This window comes from Sminthopsis crassicaudata, chromosome 3 (genome assembly GCF_048593235.1).
Source record: "Sminthopsis crassicaudata isolate SCR6 chromosome 3, ASM4859323v1, whole genome shotgun sequence".
Lineage (NCBI taxonomy): Eukaryota > Metazoa > Chordata > Mammalia > Dasyuromorphia > Dasyuridae > Sminthopsis > Sminthopsis crassicaudata.
Window position 1 is genome coordinate 625,889,001 of NC_133619.1, and position 27,271 is coordinate 625,916,271.

The window sequence follows — 27,271 nt, forward strand, 5'->3', positions numbered from 1 at the left end:
TACCTGTGCTACGCCCACTCTGGGGATACCAAGAAAGATCCCATCCTGGCCTGCTTGCAGAGAGCTTATGCTTTAATGCGGGGGAACAGACTCCCCTCAAAGTGTGATCTGCAGGGGAGGGAGAGCAGGGCCAAGGGGAAGTCTGGCCAGAATGCTATGAGAGACTCAAGGATGGCCAGACAGTGTAGGGGCAGAGGGCGTAGCTCAGGAAGGCTTCAGCAAGAACTGTGTCCTCGGAGAAATGAAGGGGGAGTTCATCCTGCGTGGAGGGGAATGGCACAAATGCAGGCCTTTAACACCGGATGGCAGAATGAGAATGGGGGGCTGAGCATGGCTGCGCCATGGAATATGTGGAAAGGTACGGGCACTTGAGGGTGCTGGGTATATGGTACACAGTTGGCAGTTAATAAATGTTTGCTTATTGATGGACTGGTTAAGACTAAGTTGTGGCAGGCCTCGAATGGCAGACTCAGGAGTTTCATATTTAATTTGGCAGCAGAGTGACGTAGTCCCAGTGATATGTCAGAAGGATCATTACTGCATCTAGCCACGAATCGTATACTGTCAGAGCTGGAAGAGCTGAAAAGACCATCTAGTCTAAGCTTAACCTTATCATGCAGGGGAAGCTAAGATGAGAGGTCAGCTCAACTTAACCAATAAGGATTTATTAAGGAAGGAAAGCTAACATTTAGGAAACATCTACCCCAAGCTGGGAACTCTCTGTGCTTTTTAACAAATATCATCTCATTTGCTTTCCACAACAACCCTGGGAAATGGGTGTTACTCAGTTTAAGAAACGGAGGTAGAAGGAGATGAAGTGGCTGGCTCAGGGTCACCCAGTGAAAAATCCAGGTCTTGTTTGTGGGTCATTGTGTGACACGCTAAGGTACGGCAGGCCCTGGGAAAAGCGGGGTTTTTGTGGCCACCTGTGTTGTGGATGGATAGGTGATTCATCCTCTGTGGGTAAAAGATGTGATGCTCTGACAAACGAGCACGAAAGTGTTACTTCTTATAGGTGCCTGGAGAAGATTTGCACTCAGGGCTTTATGATTCTGGGCCCTCACCGCCCGACCTGCCTCTGGGACTAGGTCGCCAATTAAGAGCCCACTATGTGCCTGAGATCATGAGCTGGGCCTGGGCCCCCACTCCTCTGCCTCCAAATCCCCTGCTCCCTCCGCAAAGGGGAGGTGGGCCCGGACGGGGCCACTGCAGAGGTATGGAAGCTGGGAAAGAGGAATGATCTGCACCTGCAGTTACCAACCAGCCTGGCTCCCTGATTCTGTCTAACTGAGGGGCAGACTGAAATGAGCCCGTGTCCCTCGAGCCTTGGGCTAGAGGAGAGATAACTGAGATATGTCTTGGGGCGGAGGAAGCTCGCCTGAAATTTAAAATACTGTTACAAGTCACGCACCGAGACCCCTTCCTGCTCCTGTAGCTGTCCTCCAACCTGCTCCGGGCTGCTCTTAGTCCTGCCTCTGAGCTTCTGTGGCTCTTCCTTTGAATCCAAGGGATGGGGGCTGCCCCCGTGGGGTCTTCCTAGGGGAGGAAGCCTCCTGTCTCACTACTGTTTGGCCCCTTGTGCTGGCTTAGAGGTCTGCCTAAGGCGTTGAGAGGGAGGTGACTGTCTAAGATCACACTACAGGACAGCAGGGGGGCAGGACTTGGAGACTCTCTCTGTCCATTACATTGCACCATCTCTTTTTTTTTTCCCCCTGAGGCTGGGGTTAAGTGACTTGCCCAGGGTCACACAGCCAGGAAGTGTTAAGTGTCTGAGACCAGATTTGAACTCGGGTCCTCCTGAATTCAGGGCTGGTGCTCTATCCACTGCGCCACCCAGATGCCCCTACATAGCACCATCTCAACACTTCAAAGACCCATCTTAATTTTGTTGATTTCCAGGATTTCCTCTTTCAAAGTGATTCTTCCCTCCTTGGAACTCCTGTAGTTATTTTGGCTGCAAATTTAATAATGAGTATGACGATAGCTACCATTTATATAGCACCCACTACATGCCAGCCACTGGGCTAATCTGTACAATTATTATCACACGGGATCCTCACAAGATCCCTAGGAGGCAGGCGCTCTTAGGATCACCATCTTACAGATGAAGAAACTGAGGCAGATGGATGGTAAATGACCCATATAGCTAGTAAGTGTCTGAAGCTGGATTTGGACTCTGATTTTCTCGACTCCAGGTCTGAGTTGCTGAGTTGATTAGTACATAACGATATAATGTATATAATCATGCAAGACCTTGCATCATTCTCTAATTCTTTCATGTCGATAAATTGAGGGCAGGGTCTACGGCTTATAGCTCCTTTATATCCCTAGGGCCGTGCAGAAACTAGGACTCTGTAACCAGAAGCGAGCTCGGGGGCCATTCCGTTTATCATCACTCCCGCTATAATATCCCTAACAAGTGACCATCCAGTTTCCCCTTGAAGCTGTCCAGGAAGGAGGAAATTGTGTCCCTCCATCCCAGGGTACTCCATTCCATTTTGGAAGAGCTCCAATCGTTAGAAAGTTTCTCTTGATGCTGGGTCTAAATCTATTTCTTTGTAACTTCTCCCCATTGGGGCTGCCCTGGGGCCAAGAGCAAGTCTCTTATCTCTTCCATGGGACGGTTCTTCAAATACTTTTCTTTGGCTAAATATCCCCACTTCTCCCAACCAGGTCTTCACAATGAAGTCAGGACTTTTTATCAATACAGACATTTTCCTCCGAAGACTCTCCGGCTTACGGCCGCCCTCCCTGAAATCAGGAACTCAGTATTGAAGACAGATCTTCAGAAGGGATCTATTAAAATCAGAGTGACAGGAATAGTCCTGAGCACATAAAGAGTTCACGAAATTCTCTTTAAATAAGCAGGATGCAGATAACATAGAACGTGGAGCAATGGATCCTCCCATCACTACTGACTCAGAGCTCCATTTGTCTGTAAGTATTTAATAGAAGGCTGTTAACTGGCTCCCGGAAATCCAGATAAATTATGGCAACCAGCCTAGCAATCAAAAAATGAGATTTATGTTTGATATGACTTATTCTAAGTGACCAACCAGGCTAACTTCTAATGTTTGCTGCTTTCTTCTCTAAGCATTCACAAAGCAGATAGTTTCATTGGTCCATATGAAATAATTCCTGGGATTGCCAGTCTAATGATACCATGATTCTTTAAAATATTATTTCTCCCTTAGATTTTCAATCTAAGGTTTTAACATCACAGAACTGGGAGGAATTTTTGTGGTCATCTGGTAAAAAACTCATCTAATTGAGGAATTTTATCTATAAAATTCTTGACAAGTGATCAGCGATGACCAAAACTGTTCATTTCATTTTGGAACTACTCTCCTTGTTTGTTTTGTTTTTGTTTTCGTTTTTGTTTGGTCTTTATGGAGCTTCTCACTGGTTAGGTCTCAGTTAGGTCCAGAAGCAACATCCTTGTGAATTGCTCACATATGGCACAAGTTCCTACCTATATGTAATTAAAGGAACAAACCAAATTAAATTAACAAATTAATTTTAAAAAATATCTAATTTTATTTTGATATAGATTGCCCTCAAAGCAATCATGAACCAAGCAACTTTTACAGATAAGATACTCTCAAATTCACTCATAAAAATTTTAAATTTATATTTTCAGGATGCACTCTCTCCTTCCCCCAAATATATATACATATATATACACACATATATATATGTGTATATATTATATATACATGTATATGTATATATAATATCTACAAAAAATATATATATATATATACATTTTTTTTTTTTTTTTGGCTGAGGTAATTGGGGTTAAGTGACTTGTTCAGGGTCACACAGATAGGAAGGGTTAAGTGTCTGAGGCCAGATTTGAACTCCGGTCCTCCTGACTTCAGGGCTGGTGCTCTCTCCACTGCGACACCTAGCTGTCCCTCCTGCATATATTTTTAAAAGGCAGGGTGGATCAGCTTTGGAAGACCACTATTCAAGGCTTGCTTCTGATACTAACTACTCTCAGTACTGTAGGCAGTTCTCTTAAAATTCTAAATCAGCTTCCCAGCCTGATGAAGTCATGGATAGGGATAAATAACTTTTTCTTTTTTTTTTCTTTTTTTTTTTTTTAGAAACACAGAATTCTGGGTTTTTTTCCCCTGTGTTCATCTTTAACCCTAAAACCCAGCTCCTGGAAGAAAAAAATGAAACTCGACAAATGGATCTGGATCTAAATCAAATGCACAAGCAGAGTAATGAGGAATTGATAAATAGGAATGCTATTCATGAGGTCCTTGTCAGATCCGTGAGCTGAGAGGTGAAAATGTCGGAATGTATGAAATGAGCTCATGACTACTGGAGGACTGCTAGAGGCACCAGGCCTGGAGTCAGAAAGCCCTGAATTCAAATCCAGCTTCAGACTCCGATCGGCTGTGTGACTGGGCGATTTCTGTCTGCCTCAGTTTCCCGATTTGTAAAGCGTCTCCCTCCCATGGTTGTTATGAGGATCACTTGAGATAATATTTGTAAAGTGCTTAGCACGGCGCCTGGCACATAGCAGCCTCTTCCCTGGGTATTATCCTGGGAGCCAGACACAGGGAAGAGGAACAATGAAAATCGTTCAGTTCTCTCCTGAACCCTCTGAGGTTATGAACGCTGACTATGTAAATGTGCTTCTCTGGGTGTCGGGTCCCTAGCAGAGACACCCCCACAGAACCCGGCCTGGCCCAGCAGTGGGCAGAGGATTAGCTCTGGAATCAGCGAGTGTGGATTCAAGTCCTGCCTTTGGAGCTGATTACTCGGTGTCCCAGACAAGTCCCTTCACCTGCTGGGCTGTGAGGCTCCCACCTGTTACATGAGGGGGTGAACTAGGTGGCCTCTCAGGTCCCACCCAGCTTCAGATCCATGAGCCTATGTACAAAGATGAATAAATAGAGAGCAAAATCAAGGTCATTTCCATGGGGAAGGAAGTGGGAGCAGGAAAGCGCCCACGCTGAGACTGTGGGATTCCAAAGGCTGCAGGGGCAGCCCTCCGGGGATGGGAGCGGGCTGTGGGAAGTCGGGAGCAAAGGGGACCCCGGAAGCAGAAAGACATCCTTACCTCATCGGTGATCTGGCCTCCAAAGGTCACCCATGTTCCTGCAAGGGAGACAAAGGCACACATTACAGCCTCTAAACTGGCAAGCTGGGGGGTGGTGCCCGGCGCCCCCTTGACCACGGGGTCCTTTAAGAGACTGGCAGTCAGAGTGCTCTGGGTGAGAAGGCGGCTATCTCTCTCTGCTCTGCATTTGGATCACCCAGAGCTCAGGGCTCACACACCCGGGCAGTGGCGGTGCTCGATGGGTTCTTATAGATCCTCAGAGCCTGTGAGCCAAAGAATACACTGAATTTTCAGTGGGGCTTGTGCAGTCACAGACACAGAACAGAGAGGGGACGCCGGGCTCACTCATTCTACAGAGAGGCCGGGTGAGAAGTGGGGGGCTGTGAGCACGGCTGTGAGGGGAACGAGCCCCTGGAGCCCTTCATGGTCAACTTGTGTCTGAGGGGCCTCCCATTAGCTCACAACATCCTTTAACAAGGTCATCCGGCTTTTGTCTGAAGATTTCCAGGAAGCAGAAGCCCATCATCACCTTCTGAGGAATTCTCCTGAGAGCTAATGGTGTGTTTGTGTGATTGTGAATGATTGTGTGAGTGTGTGTGTGTGATTGTGAATGATTGTGTGAGGTGTGTGTGTGTGTGATTGTGAATGATTGTGTGGTGTGTGTGTGAGATTGTGAATGATTGTGTGTGTGTGATTGTGAATGATTGTGTGAGGTGTGTGTGTGTGTGTGTGTGTGTGATTGTGAATGATTGTGTGAATGTGTATGTGATTGTGAATGATTGTGTGAGGTGTGTATGATTGTGTGAGTGTGTGTGTGTGATTGTGAATGATTGTGTGGTGTGTGTGTGAGATTGTGAATGATTGTGTGAGTGTGTGTGTGTGATTGTGAATGATTGTGTGAGGTGTGTGTGTGTGTGTGATTGTGAATGATTGTGTGAGGGGGGTGTGTGTTTGTGTGATTGTGAATGATTGTGTGAGTGTGTGTGGATGTGTGAATGTGTGAATTTGTGTGTGTGTGTGGTGTGTGTGTGATGAGGGGAAAGTGATACAAGGCTGGGCAGTGTGACGATAGGAAAAAAGGGCCTGAGATGCAAACATGGGACAGACTACTTTTCACTTGGCTGGACTTTGTTATTTGGAGGAAAGAGCACATTTCTGTTTGGGAGGCCCTGAGAAGGGGCTCTCTGGGCTTCTGGAGGGGCCCGGGCCTCATGGCCAGCCTCCCTCCCCTGACTCCCACCAGCCAGCAGCAGTTATCTCCCGGCTCAGCTCGCAAGGGCTTGGCTGTCATGGCAACCGAGGAGCCAGGCTTTGGCTTCCTTGACTTCCCAGGGGGCCAGAGTCCCGCTGCCCCTCAGACAAAGCTTCCCTCCCCGGCCTGACATCCCTGGATGCAGCCCGGACCTGGGAGAGGCGACTTACCGAGGCCCAGGCAGGAGACCCGCAGCCCAGACTTCCCCAGGTTCCTGCAAAATAAATGTCCTGCATTAGTGCTCGCCGGCCCAGAGCGGAGGCAGTGCGACGCGGCTGGCGGGGGGAGCTCTGAGGGGGAGGGGGCAGTCAGCGGGAAGATGGAGTGGTCCAAAATAAAGCCAGTTCCCCGGGGACTCCAAAGTGCTGCGGCAGCATGGACGGTTGTTGTTTCTGCTGTTCACCTAGTCTACTTAACGGGGTCTCGGGACGGGAGAGGCAAGGGGCTGGTGTTACAGAAGGGGAGACCAGGAACGGGTGTTTCTTATGTTATTGGACCAAAGATCCAGAGCTGGAAGGGATCTTGGAGACCCTCATGGTCACACCTTCCTTTCACAGAGGATAAAGCTGGGGCTAGGGAAGGGAGGGGGCTAGTTCAGGATCAGTCAGAGGCAGACTGGCACCTGAACCAAAGTCAGCCTCCTCCCCCTCCTCCACCAGGGATGAAAAGGAAGGTGAGGAGGAAGGCGGGTTAGAGCAGGGGCTCTGGCTCTGGGCCCTGACACAAACTCCCATCACCCACTAATCAGTCTGCCTGTCACTGTTAACATGTGTCTGCGGGACCAGTTAGCTTGGGCCATGGGGAGAGAACCTCCCTACACTTTTGTCTATAGCTTCATTCATTTTCAACAGCTTCTCACTCGAGGTGGGGAGGGGGAGTGATTAGACCCATTTTAGAGATGGGAAAACTGAGGCCCGGAGAAAGGGAGCAGCTTAGAGGCAGAGGCAGCTGCTGGGCCCTGTGAGGCTTAGCTGACATTCCTGTTCCCCGATGGAGGCTGCTGAAGGAGGCAGAATTTGTGCTGTGGGCGTGTCTGAATGTGCATCAGGCTGCAGCCCGAGGCCTGGGACGTGATTGGCAGTGAGGGCCTTGATGGCGGCGGGGTCCTGGGGGCTTGGACGACCACTTCATCTTCAGCTGGAGAACCCCGTCCTAACTGGGCAGGCCCGGAGGGAGAGGCCGCTGCCGCAGGCTGAAGGGGCTCAGGGGCTGCTCGGCCTCCCATCTGCTGCCCTGGAGGAGGGCCCTTCAGGAGGCCCTCTAAGACCTCTCATGCACGGAGGGCTCACTGGGGGCCAGACCCCATGCCAGGCACTTCACAATGATTATTTCACTTAGTTCTCACAACCTCCCAGGGAGGAGGAGGAGACTCTTCATAGCCCCAGTTCACAGATGAGGAAACTGAGGTAGAGGGAGGCTAAGTGATTGCCCGTGGTAACACAATGAGTGAGTGTCTACGGCTGGATTCGAACTCAAGCCTTTCGGCGCCCTACCCAGGGTTACCTGGCTGCCCCAAGTCTGTTTCCCAGGAGCCTCATTCCCTTTAACCTCTTTCCAGGTTGCCCGGCCACAGGAGGAAGCTGGGCCAGGCCTACATCTCTGGCCACCAGGTATTTTGGTGCTGCTACCAGCAGTCCAGGGGGGCTGAGGGCCCCGAGGAGAACTCGGTGGGAAGAACTGACAGATGTGCGGCTGAAAGGCCCGCCCACCCGCCCAGATCTGGCCACTTCCTGTGGGATCATGGCTGCTCTGGGCTCCACGGCCAAGCCCAAACCCCACTTGCCAGAGTCACAAATCGACACAGGGCAGCCATTAATGGAGGTTTAATGAGAGGCCCTGTTGTTGCTCAGTCTTTCCCAGCTATGTCCAGCTCTCCACGACCCCATTGGGGGTTTTCTCGGCAGAGACACTAGAGGGGTTGGCCGTTTCCTTCTCCAGCTCATTTTACAGATGGGGAAACTGAGGCACACGGGGTGACGTGATCTGTCTAGACAGCTGGAAGTGTCTGAAATCACATATGAACCCAGCACTGTACTGGGCAACAAGAAGCTGCAAAGTGCTTACAGACGTCAATAATTAGTCTTTATGTTTCTGAAGTGAGTGAAGCTTACAACTGCACGAGGACTTTTGGGACTGCTACCTGATGCTGGTACAACACAGTAACTTGCATCTTGTGTCCCCATTATTGTGTGAGCTCCTTAGGGGCAGAGACTGTTTTTATTTGTCTCTGAATCCCTCACATGTAGAGCCTGGCAACCAACCAATGTTTATTAAGCGCCTACTATGTGTTGTGCTTCATAAATGCTCCTTTACTGATTGAATCATTACAGGTCTCTGGGCCTCAGCTTTCTTATCTGTAAAATGGGGGCAGGATCTCCTCGATCCTTTCAAGATCCAAGTCCTAGGAATTCCTTTTTGCCCTTAGACATGTCAGGATTCCCCTAATTCACTGCACCTTTAAACCTCCTGATTGTCACCAGGGATCAAACCCTGGCCCTAGGGAAGGCAGCGAGGGGCCGAAGGGGAGGACATGGGAAGGGGACCGTTGGAAAACGGGTGACCGAGGCTCTGCCACTCTCCTCCCAGGAGCCCCTGGGCCTCAGTTTCCACATCTCCTGCCTACCTCTCATTAAGTCACATTAAAGCCCTCAGGAAAATGTCTGACATGCTGTAGAAATGTAAGGCACTAGAAAAGTGGCCTGGCTGCCTCCTCTCTACGTTCCCAATGGAAGGCAATCTGCCTAATCGTTTCTTAATGACTTATGGAGGAAAGATTCTTCCTTAAATAAGATTCTACTGGCACAGAAGGGACTTTGTACTCTTCAAAGGTCAGGGAGCAGAAGAATACAGACTCCGAAAGGGCTTTTTTCATAAGGAAAACATCATCTGAAAAGAAAATCAAGTAGCTTTTGACATAGCACTAGAGACAGAGGGCAGAGGGAGCTCTGAATTTATGATGGCTTTTAAAAAAATACACCCAAATAGTGCACATCAATATATCTGGCTCCAGCCAGTCTCAACAGGAGCCTTAATTGATATTTTTCTTGTTAACTGTGACTAGGAAAAAAACAAAATCCCCCACCCCACCCCGCCCCGCACTTTGAAATGCTTGGTCTGAGCAAAACTCGTTGGCTGTTTCTTTCTGCTTGGCTATGTTATTCATTGCCACAGGGAACTGGGACTGGGTCCGAGGACCCAACAAACATCTGCAGTACAGGCCGTGACAAGCTAAGGCTTCACACCCCCCTTGTGTCGGGGGTGACCCCTAAGTCACTGATCCTGGGAAAGTTGGGTGACAGGGCCTCCTCCCAAGTCATCCTCACAGCCTCGGCGCCATGCTCAGTCCCTCACTCTTCCTTATTGACAAGTCTTGCTGTTCCGACTGCCACGGCCTCTCCCCTTTACTTCCTATAACATGTGTCCTTGGAGCATCCCTCTGAGCCCCTTGGCTCATCTACAAAACGAGAGCATTGCACTAGTCTCTGAGGGCGCTTCTAAGTCTTGGATCTGCCTTTCTCAGCCTCAGTTTCCTCATCTGTAAAACCAGAAGGTTGGACTAGATGGTCTCTGACGTCACTTCTCTCCACTCCCACAGCCCTGATCCTAGGTCAGGCCGCCATCATTTCTTGCCCAGACTACCGCAGTTGTCTCCTATATGGCGCCCCGACTCAAATCTCTACTTGGCTCTTTGGGGACTGGGGTCTTGGCTTCCAAACTGCTGTGCACTTATTTTGTGTATATTTATGTGCATCTATGTTGGTTCCCTGACATGTGACCTTACAGAAAGTGATTTCCAGAGAACTTAAGGGTAGCAGGGCTGAGATTTGAAGCCACGCAGGATGGCAGAGATGGAAGTGGTCTCAAAGCCCTGCTCCTCCATTTTACAAATGGAGAACGGGACACAGAGGGTTACAGTGACTTACTTGCTCAAGGTCACACACATCACAAATAGCTGCGCTAACGTTTGAACATTTGTATTCTGACTTCAGATTCAAGGATCTTCTCTCTACATGACACTTAAAGAGATCGGGATAAACTGTAATCCTTCCAGGATCACAGGCGCTCTGATTGCAATGATCCCTCGCTCCTTTCTCTGCATTTCTATCTTCCTCCTTTTCCCCTCACGCGTCCTTTATCTCTTTCTGTCTCCCTTCTCTGTCTCTGCGTTGGCTTGTGGTTTCATTAGTATGGGGGTATCCCAGAGGGAAACTCCCTTCATCGGTATGGTCTATAACATCTATAACAACTTATGCGTAATTATAATCCATCTATAGCATAACCTATCCATGACTATAGCCCACCCATAACTACAGCCCATCTATAACAATCCAGCCATAACTATAACCCACCTACAACATAGCCCACCTATAACTACAGCCTATCTATAACATAACCCCTCTATAACTACAGCTCTAGAACATTGCCCACCTGTGACTACAAGACATCTAGAATGAGCACTGTAAGAGAGCTGCCTGGGTCAGAGGTGTTCGGTGAGTGGCTGACGGTCACACACATGGTATGGATCGGACCAGACCTGAACCAGCCTTCCTGACTCTGTCACTGGCTCTCTATTCACTCTGCTACACTGCCTCCCGTCTTGCACACAGGGGTATTAATTTTTTCATATGTATCCACGAACTTTTGAGTTTAACCAATGCAAGTTTACTTAACAGCATTATTGAGTTCTTGGCAACTTCCCTTAACTTACATTTTTTAATCAATAGATACGATCAAACTCTTGTTTGAGGTTCGGCAAAGTTTTCTATTTTACAAAGGGGCCTACACGCTCAGTGTGGGGGACGGATGCTTTAGGGCTCACTTAAAGACAAGCTAGCCAATTTTCAGACAACTGACTCAGGCAAACACATGCCTGCAGATTCAGGATTAAACAATTGTGAGTTTGTTTTTAAGGTAGAGCATGATGTGCCCTGCATCTGGCACCAGAAGATCTGGATTCAAATCTTGTCCTTGTTCCTTATTATTCATGTGAGGCTAAGCAAGTTTTTTTTTTAACAACCAGTTTGAGCTCCAGTTTAAAAGGAAAGATTCTTTAGGGTTATTTCCAGTTCTATAACCAATGGAAAATCCAAATTCTAGACTAAATAGCATCTGCAGCAAACCATGCTAAGTGTCTTCATCAGTGACCCACAAAAGCTTTTCTATATATATATGTATATATATAGACACACATTCTTTCTTGCTCTCTCTATACAAGAGCATGCTATATATATTTAAAACCACACACACACACATATATATACATATATACATATATATATCCTTAAAACCACACACACACACACACACACACACACACACACATACACACACGCACATATAAATATAAATTCCACTTACATTTACTTTAATCCTTTATAGCTACATGGTGCTTTTATATCCACCGGCTTACTGAACCTTATAACTGAGAGCTATCATTATCTCCATTTAAAAACTATATTTTTTGTTATTATGAAATGGAGAAACACCAACAAACCCAGCCATTTCCATATACGAGAACAGAAAAAGGGGACTGTAAATGAAATGGCAAATTTCTAATATTTGCAGCTTGTTCTTTTTAAAGGATTAATAAATCCGTCATGCTCGTTTCAAAGCTGTGCTCTTGCTTATGTCTCCCTTTGAACTTCCTTCTGTTCCATTCCGTGCTTCCCCCTGGAGGACACTTTATTTCATGGCCTGAACACAAAGGACTGACTCCCAGTGGCCCACGGACAATCCGTATAATCCTCGCTTTTTCAGCAACTCCCACCCCCCAAAGGACTACTCCAGGCTTCCAGATATTGCCTGGATTTCCTAGAAGGGAAACAAACCTGGGGCTGTTAGGAAGAGACCCTTTGTTAATTCTGGTGAGTCCATCTTCCATCTTGGGATACTATAGAGTACTGCAGTATTCTAATGCTATCCTAAGTGTTTGGACTCCTTTCACTATCTGTGCATTTAAAGAAAATGCTTTCATATCCCTCTTTCTTCTTCTGTTTTGACTTCACTATCACTATTCTTTAAGTTCTCTGTAAACCCTTTTCCCCCAAAATTAAAATAGCAAACGAACATCTTCCTCATTCTAAATAAAGCTATGAAGAAGTTGACATCCTTGCTTGAGGTCACAGAGCAGGGGAATGACAGGGCAGGGCTGGGCTTTGAAGTGCAGTCCTTCCAGGCTTCTGTCCCTTCCGTTATTCTTCATCTCACAGTTTCCCACAGTGACCGTCCTCAGCAGCCTCAGGAAGCACGACTTTAGTTAACCGTGTCCTCAGATTTCCTTCCCGTCTTATTTTACTAGCATGAGATACAGCCCACTTTTACGGGACGCATTCTCCCCCTTAAATCGAATATGGACAGAGAATTGGGATATCTAGCTGCTCCTCTGCCAGTCAACCTGAAGAATAAGTGAACAAAAAACTGGGCCATAGCCTGATCCCACGACTGCTCCACTCAAGTTGATTCTCTGTTAGAATGATGCTATTAATCCTGCCATCAGCTGCCAGGCAGAAGGAAAAAGAACCAGAAGGGACAGCTTATCCCTAGGCTGAAACCTTAAAGGAAGACTTCTTGCTGGAGGGGAAAAAATATAGATCAACAAATTCTGGGGTGATCTGGACAGGGCCAGCTGACACACGGCTGCCTCCAAACTTTCAGAATGGGAAAATCAAATTTCCTGCCATTTTCTCCCCAATTAAAGCTTGACATCATGATAAAACAGCTGATCGAAAGTCTCGCAAAGCAAACGGCCTCGGTCTTCATTAATTCTGCCTCAGATCTTTCCAGTGGCATGGAAAAAATAGCTAATGAGGACTCATTAGAATAACCTTTGGCCGGAGAAATCATTGGCGTGAATCGTGTAACCACTGAATATTTCACTACTGTTAAATATTTCACCTCCGACCTGTACGACGGGTTTTGGTTCTTTGATATGTCAGAGACTCTTTTGATAAGGATGTAGTTTCTTAAACTTTGGCAGTGCTGGGCAGATCACAGATAGCTTGCTGTGAAATGACGAGGCAGTGCAGTTTTAATGGCCCTAAAGAACCGATAAAATGGGCTTGGGGTGGGGGGGGTGTGGAAAGCAGTATAGCAACTCCTGAGACCCGCTGGCATCCCGACTGCAGAAGCTATCGACTGGAGAGGCTGGCCTCTCACTTTGGGGGGTTTGCACACCTGGAGAGTTAGCACTCTGCTGTGTGGGGAAAATTTCCTTTCTGAGTAAGGCTACATAGAAGCCTGCAGGTTGGAGCTATTTAGGTCTAACTTGTCTAACTATTATATAGATTCAGCCCATCTAAAGCGACCATACCAGGTGTGTTGACAGTAGGGGTAGGCCTGAAGAGAGGGGGAATCTTTCTCTGGGCTCTATTAGCAGAGCCAGTTTCTACCTTATGTGACCAGTCTTCTCTGGATCTCTGGGGAATCATGATCTCGAAACCTACCCGTCCACTAATGAACAAACAGTTCCGAGGATTACGGCTCCCCAGGCTCCATTCCCCTAGATGGATGCATCCCTCAGAGCGGCAGTAATACGAATAATAGTACTTCATCTGTGCTTAGCAGAGGGCTACAACAAACTTTTTCCACTCACGACCCCTTTTTGCCCAAGAAATTTTTATGTGACCCCTGGGTATATAAAGTAGGTATACAAATCAAACATTTACTGATAATAAATTATAATTTTGCAACTCCCATCTTCAGTTATAAAAGATAACTGGGCCATTGTTTTGGTTTAGCACAAAGATTCTTAACTCGGATCCCTGAGTTTGGTTTTAAAAAATGTTTTGATAAATATATTTCAATATAATTGGCTTCTTTTATGATCATATGGCTCTTGTTTTGTGCATTTAAGAATAATAATCTGAGAGAGGCCCATGATACACCATGAAACTAAGGCTAAAGAGATTTTCACACTTTTCAAAGTTCTCTCTTGATGATCATCCTTCTTGATCATGTTAGGGCCTGATGGTTATAGCTAGCAAATTTCCCACCTGACACATCAATAATAATCTCTGTTTCTTGACCGCACAAATCTCTCTCAGGCTCTTAGAAAAAAGAATTCCTCCTGTTTTGCTCTTCCAGTTATTGGTTAAGAATAAATGGAAAAGTATTTGTTAAGCGCTTATTACATGCCAAGAATAAAAGCTTTTATTAGATTGTTGAAGGCTTTCTATTAGATACCCCCAATATTCTGGTTAGCCATGGATATATATTTTTTTATTATAGATTTTTATTTACAAGCCATGGATGTTACAAAAGGAAACCTGTCATTTTCTTCAAGTCAGGTCACAGCTTCCTGCGACCTGTAGAGACTCTCAAACCTTATGGACAAACGAGGACGGGACCTTTTGGCCAAAAAAAGGCCTATTTTAAGATTCATCCCTACACATATAAGTCTAGAAGTGATTCTTTAGAAACGAGAAATGGGTTTGGTTTGGGGAACTTTATTTAATTTACAATTTAAGACCGATTGCATTAATCTCTCCATAAATTCTCTGTCTGACTGCAATTTTATATTATAGAAGATGGACCATCTTAGAGAATAATTGCCACAACTCATGGTTTCTTCTGATACTGTTAATATTTGAGGAACTAAAAAAATAGAGATTTGTCTCTTTCCTATCTGGAAATAAAGTTTCACAAATGAGAGGGTAGGAACTGGCAGCTCGGATTTCTGGCCTAAAAACCGACACGGACCAGGAGAGCACCTGCAGAGAAAGACTCCTATTTTCCACAGGGTGGATCGCTTTTGAAGCAATAATAGCACAGATCACATTACTTTTGTAGCTTCAGAAAGTATTTTCTTCCATGTGAGGTGAGCTGTATAAATCCTGGTCTCAGTCCAGACCAATGAAGGGAACTTCCACTGTGGAAATTCCCTACCTTACGGGCCTTGGGCACTGAGATATGCTATAAGTATGTGGAGGTGTGCCATATTTATGGCTATATGTCCGGTAGGCATTAAAGCTAGATCTTTCTACCAGGCCATATGTATTACTGCCTCTATATTGCAGATGAGGAAACTGATGCACAGAGAAATAAGTGAATTGTTTCTCACCCAGAGCTGAGACTCGAACCCAGGTCTGCTGCTCCTGCAACACCATCCTGCCTTTGACTAAGAAGTCCCACAGGCACCAGAAACACTGAAGCCCCAGATCATATTACCTTGAGTCCATCCCCAGAGGGTTACTTAAGTAAAACTTAACAGAATCCCATTAGCTAGCAAGCAGAAATCACAGAGTAGGCATCTATTGTGTCCACAAATGGTTTCCTAACGAGAGTCAAGCAACAGGAAAAAGGAGAAATGATTTCTGGGGTCTTTCCTTTGGCAGCCGTGGGGATACAAAGCGTGGAACATGGGCCTTTGTCCCCAATTCCCACGCCATTTAGGGAGGGCGCGGGTGGCCGGCAGGCAAGGGTGCAGAGAGAGATTTCCCAATCACTCCCCGGACTGCAAGCCCTTTGCTGCTCCCAGGGAGAAGCCCAGTTATGGGGTGGGGTCCAGGGGCAAGGCAGGGGCTCAGCTGGGGGCCACAGATGGCGAAGCCAAAAGAGGAGCATTTGGGGGAGCAAACAAGATGGGCATAAATTGTCTCTCCTGAGATCTTATTCAAATTAGCTAGAAATTGGTGAAAAAAAAATCAAAGCCTTGTTTGGCTGATATTTGTCTGTGCTAAAGTTTAAGTTGCAATAACAGAGAAAGACTCAAACCCGGGGGGGAGAGAATGATCTAACTCGTGCGTTCAGGGATCCGCGATTCATTTCTTTTCATATTTCATTGCGTAGTGTACAAAAATGGAACCGGTGCTAGACTATTTAGCTGAAAGGATATCACCTATGCTCATCACCTTGCCCTTGTGTGGGCTCCCTCCAGGGAGAGACCACAACCCAAGAGTCCTGGTCTCTACGCCCAGTCCCAGAAGTTCAAAGGAAGGGGGAGAAACGAACAGGTGGCTCGACGGCGGCTTCCTGTGACTGCACAAGGACCACACGATAAGGGTTAAAGAGAGGAAGAAAATCTCCAGGGACATCCCTTCTGCTGCTACAGGGAGGGCATAAAACTCGTGGCCGACACTGGGGCTCATTTTTATTCTTCAACAAATTCACCAAGCCCTAAAAATAGCCCATCCTAGCTACACAACAGCACGAGCTGTCCGAGCCAGAAAGAGCAGGGATTTGCAGATTTAAACAATCTGACAAGGAATACGGGCGGCAGCTCCCCACTCCCCAAAGGGCATCGTGGCTTCTGCTCCTACCTATATTTCATCCCGGGCTGCTTCATGTTCGGGTCGCTGGATGGAGGGACATTGTGCACGGACAGCTGTCCCAGGCTCCGGGCCACCATGGCCACCGCCCGGAACTTGCTCCTGGTGCCCAGGCTGGGGCTGCCGGCATTCTGCCTATTGAGCCGGTCTTCGGCACCTCGACCCTTCAGGCTGTGTTCTGAACACACAAAAGACACCTGCATGGTGGCCAACTTTCCTTGGGGTCTCTCTCTCTCTCTTTTTTCTTCTTCTCGCTGCCTTCTCTATCCCCAGCAGCTCGTCCTCCAGAAGCTGGAGTGCAGTTGATTCATGGGGAGGTGAAGAATCAAAAAGGCCATTCAAGGATCGTCAAAGGTGAAGGAGAAGAAAAGCCTCCGAGAGCCAGGAGCATCTTTCCTCGGCGGATCTTTCAAAAAGGAAGAGGAGTGAGTATCCAGGAAGGAGCCCTACGATGCCTTCTCCAAGGAGACGTGGATGCCATCTCGCCCTCCCTCTCACATCCTGGCTGTCTGGGGAGTGCCCTGCCTTCCTCCCCTGCCGATCTCGCGGTGAGCTCCCAGACAGTTTCCCAAAGTTTCGTCTCGTTCTTTAACTCACCCGAGGATGGCTGTCCTCTAAGAGCAGTTTCTCGTAGGCTTGGAGCAAAAGGGGAAAAGAACCTCTTAGTTTCTCACTTCTTCCCGGGAAAGGGAGAAAATCCACTCCCAGGTGCCATGTCACAGTCGCTGCCATGCATGATGTAACTTGTGCCCCGGAGTCCAGGGGAGGGGCAGATATCCCCGGAGCCCCGAGGGGGCTGCGGGTGCCTTCTCGGTGGCTTCTGGAGGGGGCCGGCCGACTACTGGGGCACCGCCGTGAAAGCTGCTGAGCCCTCTCCTAAGTCAATTAGGTGGCCAGTGAGCTGAGCAGGAAGAGTTTGGCAATCCATTATTAATGAATCGGGATCCACTGGGCTGTCTCTCCCCCTGACAGGGAACTCGGATGGCGGCCACTCGCTCCAGAGCCTGTGTGAGCACACAGCTGCTCTGCAAGCCCTCTGCTGCTCCCGGGGAGAAGCCCAGTTCTGGGGCGAGCTCCAGGGGCAAGGCTCGGGACGGAGGACTCAGCTGGGGGCCACAGAGAAGCCAAGAGAGGGAACATTTGGGGGAGCAAACAAGATGGACATAAACTGTCTCTCCTAGGACCTTATTCAAATGGGATTTTTTTTTGGGGGGGGAACAAAGCAAAGTGCTTGATGGAGTTCTTGTGTTGGTCTCCCAGGAGGAGATGCTGTTGGCCGGAGCAAAAAGAACCCAATATTCAAGTTGGGTCCGAGGCACTGGGGCACCGGATGTTAGTTTTGCATTCAGGAAGGCCTGAGTTCAAATTCTACTTCGAATGTTGACTTGCTAAGTGACTATAGAAGAGTTGCCTAATCTCTCTCTCAATCTTAGCCATCTTGGGGTAGCTAGGCGGCGCAGTGGATAGAGCACCAGCCCAGAAGTCAGGAGGACCTGAGTTCAAATCTGGTCTCAGATACTTAACACTTCCTAGCTGTGTGACCCTGGGCAAGTCACTTAACCCCAATTGCCTCAGGGAAAAAAAAATCAGCCAACTCTAATTTATAGATGAGTTGCACTCTGTCCTTGTGGAGGAAGATTCCACACTGGAAACCTAAGATCTCTGATACACTGACTCCAGAGCCAAAGCTATGCTTTGGGGGGACAGGGCAGAGGAGAACAGGGGTGGAGGAAGGAGCTTTCTTTGCTCACCCGGAAGTCTGCATTCTACTTCTACCTGGCTTTGGAATCATCTCCCACATTGTCACCCACTATGCAGAAAAAACAAACCCTCTTTGGCCACACAGGGATAGTCTGAGCAATAATATCTCTTGCCTTCCTAGGCTTCATTATATGCCCACCAAATATTCACAGGAAGGTTAGACATGGACACTCGAGCTTACTTTGTGGTCGGGGGCACTGTAATGCGACCGCTCCCAGAGAGCGGTCAGTTGATCATCAAGCACGTGTGAATGATCCAAAAAAGAGCTCAAAAGCTGGCTTCCTAACGAGCTTCAAACATCGAGTTTTCATGGGAGGTCAGGGCCTTTTTACCCACTTACTATGAACTCAGAGAGAAGCTAAGTCAGGAAAAAGCAGTGACCCGCCTGAACTCTCCTACCACACAGGCTTCTGGGACACACACTCGGAGGCATTCCATAGTTTCTGCCCTAAATCAAGTGCCAAATTCTCCAGGAAGCCTACAGTGATCTCACCTGCTTAGTGCTCACAAAGTGCTTTGTTCTGACTCTCTCGAAGGTACCTATTATGCAATATTGTATAGTAAGGTTATTTATGTCTGTGTTTGATCTCCCAACCCAGGAGTTCTTAAAGTGGGGTCCATGAATCTTGCTTTCAAATTTTCCTTTATAATTATATATATATGTATATATATATATATATATATATATATATATAAATAGAATTATATTTATAATTATAATTACATTTTGATAGAATTCATTTCTCTTGTTATTCTACATGTTTTATTTTATGCATTTAGAAACATTATTCTGAGAAGGGGTCCATAGGCTTCCCCAGACTTCTCAAGGAGTCCAAGATATAAAAAAGGGTGTTAAAAACCCCTGTTATAAGTATGAAGTTAACTCCCCAAGGGTGGGAAGGAATCACCTCTTCTCAAAGGGAACAAGTTTCTCCACCTCTACGGAGGTCTTCAAGGCGGAAGGCCATTTGTTGGGGACTGTGGAGGGGCTCTGCTTCAGGCAGGGTCAGACGGATGGCCTCTGAGGCCGGTTTAGCTCTTTGGTTCTGACTTCTGCCACGTGGCCCCAGAGCTGTTCATCGATTAGGGTTTGTCTTGGCTCCTGACACATCTCCCGGCCTCAGGTTCTCCCCTTCTCCAGCCATTCTCCATATAACTGCCCAAGTGTGCAGATAGATCATGAGAACTAGAGCAAAAAGCAAGCTCAGAAGTCACTGAATCACACCCAGATCAATCAGGCTGGTAGAAGGGGGTGACTCACACCACTGGGGATGCCAGGGTAGGATCTGAATCCAGATCTTCCCGGCTTCACATCCAGTGTTCTCCCACTAGGCCCCAGGGTCTCCTGATGCTCGCCGTCTCCTCCTCAGCACCATAGGCTCGCCTGTACCGAGTCCAGGACCAAACAGCAACTCCTGTGTTAGACATTTAAAGCCCCCCACGACCTGGATGGGATCCACTTTTTAAGGCTAATCACTCACTGACTTTCTTTCACATACACTGGGGTCTGGCCAAAGTGGACGTCCCCGTGACTATTTCTCTCTCATTTACCCGTCTTAGAATCTCAGGCGTCCCCTCTTACATGAGGAACTTTTTCCTGATCTCTGCCCCGCTCCCATCCAGCACCTCTCCCTGGTCACCCTTCCACCACGAGACTACCTGGCATTTATTCTGTACAGATACTTGGGGTTACCCTTCCAATAGATTGTAAGCTCCTCGAAGCCAAGAGTTGTTTTGCTTCTGTCTTCCTACTGCTAGCATTCAGCAGATGGCACTAACCCCCCCACCCCCCGCTCCATTCTCAAATGACACACCCTTGAACGCTCTCTCAAGAGGCTTTCCCGTCTGTCATGTCCAGTGCTTCTTTGCTAAAAGGTTAGGTCTAGAACTGAAAAATAATTCAGGTGCAGCAACTAGAGGGACCACCGCCTCTTCAGAGTTGTCTGGAGTCAGGAAGTTTGATCATGAATTTGAATCTGCCTTAGGCATTTACAGCGTGACCCTGGACAAGCCACTTAAAAGCTCTGTGCCTCAGTTTCCTCATCTGAAAAATGGGTCTCATAATAAAAGGTTATTATTACCTCCCAGGGTTATTGTGAGGATCAAATGAGATGACATTGGTAAAGTGCTTTGCGTAATGCTACGGTATAGATTATGATACTGATGATGATGAAGTTAGGCATATATATCGCAGTATGTACAGTGATGGCTCCAGAGTCAAGAGGTCCTGAGTTCAAATCAGGTTTTTGACCCTTATTAGCTGCGTGACTCCAGGCAAGTCTCTTCACTTCTGTTTACCTCAGTTTCCTCATCTGTAAAATGAGGATAGTGATAGTAGCTCCCTCTCAGGGTTGTCATGAGGAGCAAATGGGTTGTTTGTAAAGCACTGGGTAGACTCTAAAGCCCTCTATAGATGTCAGCTGTGGTTAGTTATTATTATTATTATTATTATTATTAGTTTACTGAATTTGAAACCTGGAAAAACCTCTGTACATGGAAGAGTGTTGTGCAGTGGTTAGTTAAGGCATTGCTGACTCTGGGAAATCCAAAATTGAGCTTTAGGAAAGGCAATGACTTAATCCATCGCCAGTCACCAATTCACCCTTGGGCTGAGGAATAGAAACGGAGCCTCGAGGCTGGCTCACCTTGGGGGACCTCCTGCTAACAGGCTTGGGAGGGAGATGAGAAGACGTGACCTTAAAAACCTGGGTCTGACTAATAGGCAGGAAGATTACTCTGCTGTACCAATGATCCTCAGAAGTCGATGACAGAGGGCTCATGGGACACTCTTACTCACTAATGACTCTTTGGAAACAGGGCCAGGCTACATGGGACCCTGTCAGGACAGGGAATTGACATTCATATTCATGGTAAAAGGAAACTCCCGGGGACTTCTTGGAACGTCTCGCCATATTCAGAATATAATTTTTTTGGGTTATTTGATTTCAGCTATTTCCCCTTCAAGTCCGGCCAGACAATTTGGGATTGGGAAGGAGCAGCCCCCCTTGTTCTTCATGTGTGTGGTTTCCAGGTAGCAGGATTCCCTGTCATCTGAGGAGGAGCATCTGGGGTGGAAGAAAGTGTATAAATATTGAAGCCCTACATACGTATGAGTTGTTGTTGCTGCCATTATTATTATTATCAGCAGCAGAATTAGAGATCGTGAGCCAAAACTGTGGGGACACTACTCAGGTCAAAAGGGAGGTCACCCACCATGGTTAAAGATTTAGCCCCCCCCATTTTTGGGGAAGAAAAAAAATCAATTTCAGTAAAAACCATCACAGTTGAAGCATGAGTACAGTTCCCTCCTCCTCCTCCCTTCTCCTCAGCCCCATTTCATTATTCTTTGGAAATCCATCTTCAGCCTGGAAAATAATCTATTGCTACTGTATTAAGAGCCGGCTTATCCCTGTTGACCAGAAATCTCTCTTAATTGGCTCCTGCACTTCACCAATACAAAGATGCCCTGGTGGACTCCCTAAAACATCTCCCATCAAATTTTGGCCTGTCACTTTCGCAGGGATTTTGTGGCATCTGAATCCTTGAAAATTGGTAAGCCCCTCGAGGCATAAGTGAGGACTCTCTACTGACCAGAATAATTGAAGTGAGCTATAACTGAGGTTGTAGCATTTTGTGGGTCATGGCCAGGAGCCAGACATCAGCAGAACACACAATTGCTCCATTGGAAGCCTGGTGAGACTGAGGAAGGTAGCTCAGATTATGGGAAGGATATTGTTGAAAAGTCGGGCCTTTGACTCAAGGTCATGAAGGGCCCAACTGCTCCACTGGGACCCTGGCCAGACTAAGAAAGGTAGCTCAGATTATGGGAAGGATATTATTGTTGAAAAGTCGGGCCTTTTGACAGCAAGGGCCCAGTGTGATTTTCCAAAGGCAATCAAGCCCAGAGTCAGAAAGACCTGGATTCAAATCCCACCCTGACACACGCTGGCCAGGTGACATTGGGCAAGTTATGTGGCCTGGACTGTAAATTGTGGAGCAGTTACTGACAACCTGAATTGGGAGGAGGGTAATTAATTCACCAGTGAAGTCATTGATTCTTTTAAAAAAAAAATCCAGCCCAAGGTATGAGCCGGGGCGTCAATAAGCTCCATCACAACACTAACCAACGAACAATTGGAAGAAAAAAGATGCTGCTCATACGGGACAATTCAAGGTTAAGAAGACCAGTGGACGGCCCATATGCACCACTGAAATCCAGGCAGAATCTTTAGAGCAAGAGCAAGACCTTCAGCTCTTTGGGTGGAAACCCACGGAAAATCTTCCACGCACGAGACAACAGACACAAGACAGGTCACAGAGAGGAAGGTGCGGGGAGGCTGCCGTCTGTGGCCATAGGCGGAGGGAGTGGCCACATGGAGGAGATCACAGACACATCAAATCGTCCATTAAAAACACCCTTTTCTCCCAACTCTGTGAGATCACTGGGGTCTATGGACGAGCAGCTTAGACCTCAGCTGAAAATCTGTGCCATGTGTTGATATCCAGAAGAAAAGCTGGGGAGGGGGAGGGGGAAGGGAAAGGCACTGACATATGGCCCTTTGGGGATTCTGACAGAATATTCTTATCTTTAATTCAAATGGCAAAAACTGCCCATCCAACAGCACATTGTCTTCAGGATGGATTAAGTGGTGCTCAACATTGACGTTTTTTAAATGGATGGTCCAAGAGATTCAGGGGGAAGGACCAGAGGTATAATAGTTGTGTGTGTGTGTGTGTGTGTGTGTGTGTGTGTGTGTGTGTAAGAGAGACAGAGAGAGGGAGAAATAGAAACAAAAAGGGAGAAAGAAATAGAGGGAGAGAAAAAAGAAAAAAAGAAGAGAGACATAAAGAAAAAGGGAGGGAGGAAGGGAAAGAGAGAGAGACAAAGACAGAGACAGAGACAGAGAGAAAGAGACAGAAAGACAGAGAGATATAGAGAGACACAGAGAGCGAAATAGAAATAAAAAGGGAGAAAGAGAAATAAAGAAATAGAAAGAGGGAGAGAAAAGAGAGAGAGAGAGAGAGAGAGAGAGAGAGAGAGAGAGAGAGAGAGAGAGAGAGAGAGAGAGAGAGGGAGAGAGAGAGGGAGAGAGGGAAAGAGAGAGAGAGAGAGAGAGAGAGAGAGAGAGAGAGAGAGAGAGAGAGAGAGAGAGAGAGAGAGGGAGAGAGAGAGAGAGGGAGGGAGAGAGAGAGAGAGAGAGAGAGAGAGAGAGAGAGAGAGAGAGAGAGAGAGAGAGAGAGAGAGAGAGACAAAGAGACATGGATAGAGACAGACAGAGGAGGGAGGATGGAAGTGGGGGAGGTGGGGAGAGAGACAGCCATTGAAAAAAAGGGATGGAGAGAAGGGGGGAGAGGAGGGAGGGGAATGCATATGCCTGCCTGCATATTTGTCTAAATCTTAAAAACAAAAACGACTCCCACAAGTCTGGAAGAAATGATCAATATTAAGTCCGTGGACGGTGCCTTCAGTATTAAATCCCTTTAATCCAGCAGAACAAACTATGTAATCCTACCAACCTTCCCCAAACCAGCTTCTAATTCTACCACAGTCATTCAGGAAATTGCAGACAATTCTAATCAAAAGGAGGCTCTGCCTCTGTCCCGTTTCTCTTCTCTCTCTCTCTGTCTCTCTCATGTACTGTCTTTTCAACTTGAAGTAGAAAATGCTCTAAACTTGGGTGGGCTTCAACTCCATTCCATGCCATTCCACAAGCACTCCTGAAGCATCCACTGTACGTCAGACATGGGACCAGATGCTGGAGACACAAAAAATCATGAAACGGTCCCTTCCCTCGAAGAACTTACATTCCCCTGGGTGGGAAACACAGACGTGGAAAAGCAAATTCAAAGTACCTACAAAGGGTCTTCTAAGGAATTTCAGGTAGGTGGAAGAGCACTGATCACTGAGAGGCACTGAGCACTGGGGGGAGGGGGCAATGACCATTGGAGAGCACTGACCATGAGGGGATGCTGACCATGAGGGGGTGCTGACCATGAGGGGACACTGACCATTGGAAGGCACTGACCCTTATGGGCACTGACTATTAGAAGACAATAACCATTATGGCACTGATCATTGGAGAGCACTGACCATGAGGGGACGCTGACCGTGAAGAGACACTGACCATTGGAGGGTATCGACCACTGAGGGCAAGTACCATTGGGGGCATTGGCCATTCTAGAGCTTTGACCGCTGGGGAGCATTGGTCCCTTATCTTTTCTTCCCAATCAGAGATACACTGATCCTCTCTAAGTTGCCATGGGACCTGCACAGTAACAACATACCACTTCTCATTTGTATTTATCATGTTGAATCTTATAAAATATTTCCCTCGGGACAGAATGCAAGCTCCTTGAGAGCAGGGGCTGATTGGTTTTTTGTTTCTGCACCATTATTCACTCCCCATTTTGCAGATGAGGAAACTGAGGCAGACAGAGATGAAAAGATTTGCCCAAGCTCCCCGGAGGGTGTCTGAGATTGGATGTAAATTCCTTTATAATCCCATCTCCAGAGCTCTGGGCCCATGCCAGGAATCTTCTCCCTTCACTACCTGTATTAGTGTAGAGGTACGCTCTGTGTTTGATGGGCACAAGTGGCTCCCCTGATAGAAGCTTCTTGTGGTCAGGGACCTTTTCATCTCTTGTTTTTGGGTCCCGGGGCCCCCACCCAGTGCCCGGAACATGGCAGGCGCCTGAGAAGCACTTGCTGATTGATTTCTGGTGAATTCTTCCTGGTTCTAATCACTGAGAAGCACCATACATGGCAGGCACTCAACAGAGCTCTGTGGGTGCTCTGTGCTGCTCAAGCGTGCTGAGAAGCGAATGGCACAAGAAGTCTCTGGCCAGGGTGGGACCCTGGCATACAGTAGGTGCTTCATAAAGGCTTATTGCCTGACTCTCCCCGTCTCTGTCCCATCATTATTCCAGGAGCCAATGCTTTGAGCCAAAGTGGGCTACAACTACAATCCCAATTAAAAATAAATCCTGTAGGTTGGCTTCTGACGGACTTCCTCGTTGAGAATTGACTGAAAAAATACACCCCGAAATATAAGGGATGCAGAACTCGGGGGAAGCTGTCACCCAAACGGTCCCTGAGGGAGCGCCCCGGTTTCATTCGGCTTTCTCTTCCTTTGGCTCTTCCCTGAGCATCTTTGGGGAAGGCAGACCCAACGAAGAGAGAGCAGCAGAGAACCGGATCCTGGGGAGATCTGAGCAGAGGCAGAAAGCAGGGTTCGAGGGAGCCAAGGCTGATGGGCCTCTGCACTCTGGAGGGTCTCCAGGACCGACTGTCCAGTGAATTAAGTGTTAGCTGGCTCTGCATACTGTGCACGTTCACAGAATGTTCCATTCGATAAGGATTTAGGGGCCCGGATTTAGAGCTGAAAGGGAAAAGGTCATCAGGGGGTTACCTGTCTTTTTACAGATCAGGAAACTGAGGCTGAGGTTATAAGGTTCTAAGACTGGCTCTGGGTCATAGATTATTAATGGCTGGACTCAAGCCCAGTGCTCTGGCTCTTACACCCAGCTGCCTACTTGGTGGCTTAGGGTCAGGAAGACTTCCCTTGGTGAGTTCAAATGTGACCTCAGACACTTCCTAGCTGTGTGATCTGGTCAGGTCACTTCACTCTGCCTGCCTCAGTTTCCTCATCTGTAAAACGAGCCGGAGAAGAAAATGGCCAACTGCTGCAATATCTGCCAAAAACCCCAAATGGTCAGAAGAACTGGACACAAATAGAAAAATAACTGTGTGCTGAGTGCTGTACGCTGCAGATATCACACAAATGAGAGCCTCGGGCTCTCAAGGACCTGATGTTGTACTGGTGGAATATGGGACACGTATTCAGGGAAGCAAATACAAAAAAATCAAGTAAAAAGTCAAAGGGGGGTGGAGAGATCTCATGCTGGAGGATGGTCCTGAGGGGGAAGAAGCATTTATTTAGCTCCTATCATATGCCTGGGTTGTGCTAAGAGCTTTTCAACGTTCAGTAACAGTAGGCCCTGTGCAGGGCTGTGTGGTTCAGGCTCTGGGAGGTGCTTCTGAGGCAATCCCAAGTTCAGTGACTGGTCCAGGGTCACACAGCTTGGTAAGCGTCTAACTTGGGCCTCCTTCTGACCCAGGCCCAGCTCCGGCCTCCCTGTCTCTGGAGCCCAGCCAGAGGAAGCCAGAATCTTGGGAGACAGATGTGAGGAGGGAGAGGTCCCAGAACAGCCAGGGAGAGATGTCAGGGGTGGACAAGGGGCAGCTGGGCTGGACACTGAGGGCCCAAAAGGGAGTAAAGGCCGAGACAGCAGGAGGGACCAAGTCTGTCTGAAGAGCTCTACCCCAGAGGCCACAGGGAGCCATGGAAGCTTCTTGAGCAGTGAACGGATGTGGGTCTCCATCAGTCCATCACTCAGCCCTGTTTCAGCACCTTCTGTCTGCTGGGCTTAAGGCGGCTGTGTGGAGGGTGGGTCGCAGGGCCCACCAGATGCTTCTGCAACTGAAGAGCAGAGGACTCTGGGAGAGTGGGAAGGGGCGGCAGGAGGGGAGAGCCTGTTGGCTGATGGTGGATTTCTTGGCAGCCGTTCTGGCCTCAGCAGGACTTAATGCTCCGACGCTCCCAGTGGTTAATCATTTGCATTGCTGCAGCCCTCCCTCAGCCACATCCCAAAGGCCCCGGACGCCATGGGAACCCCGTTCTCTTCCTGTGTCCTCCAGGCTCAGCCCTGCAGGCCCCCGGCGGGGGTGCTCTCCTCCCAGTGTGGCAGGAGCCTCTACCAGGGCCGCATCCTCAGGCCACCCGGCTCCTCTGCTGGTATCCTCTCCTGGAAGCTAAAGGGGCTGGAGCCTTCCAGCAGGGTAGCAGTGTGTGTGGGGGGAAGGAGGGCTCTCCTAGGGAGGGCGCATCGGCAACAGAGGTTTGTGGGCCCTGCACC

General features: G+C 47.8%; 1 protein-coding gene across 4 annotated transcripts in view; it reads right to left on the bottom strand.

Moving 5' to 3' along the window:
* Nucleotides 1–27,271, bottom strand: part of KCNAB2 (potassium voltage-gated channel subfamily A regulatory beta subunit 2) — a 183,261-nt gene that overhangs the window by 30,401 nt on the left and 125,589 nt on the right. For all 4 annotated transcript variants that reach the window (XM_074306443.1, XM_074306440.1, XM_074306442.1 and 1 more), the window contains 2 exons: nucleotides 6,500–6,543; nucleotides 5,078–5,115 (listed from right to left, as the gene is read on the bottom strand). In XM_074306443.1, coding sequence (XP_074162544.1) covers nucleotides 5,078–5,115; nucleotides 6,500–6,543 — 82 coding nt within the window. The remainder of the gene's footprint in view (nucleotides 1–5,077; nucleotides 5,116–6,499; nucleotides 6,544–27,271) is intronic.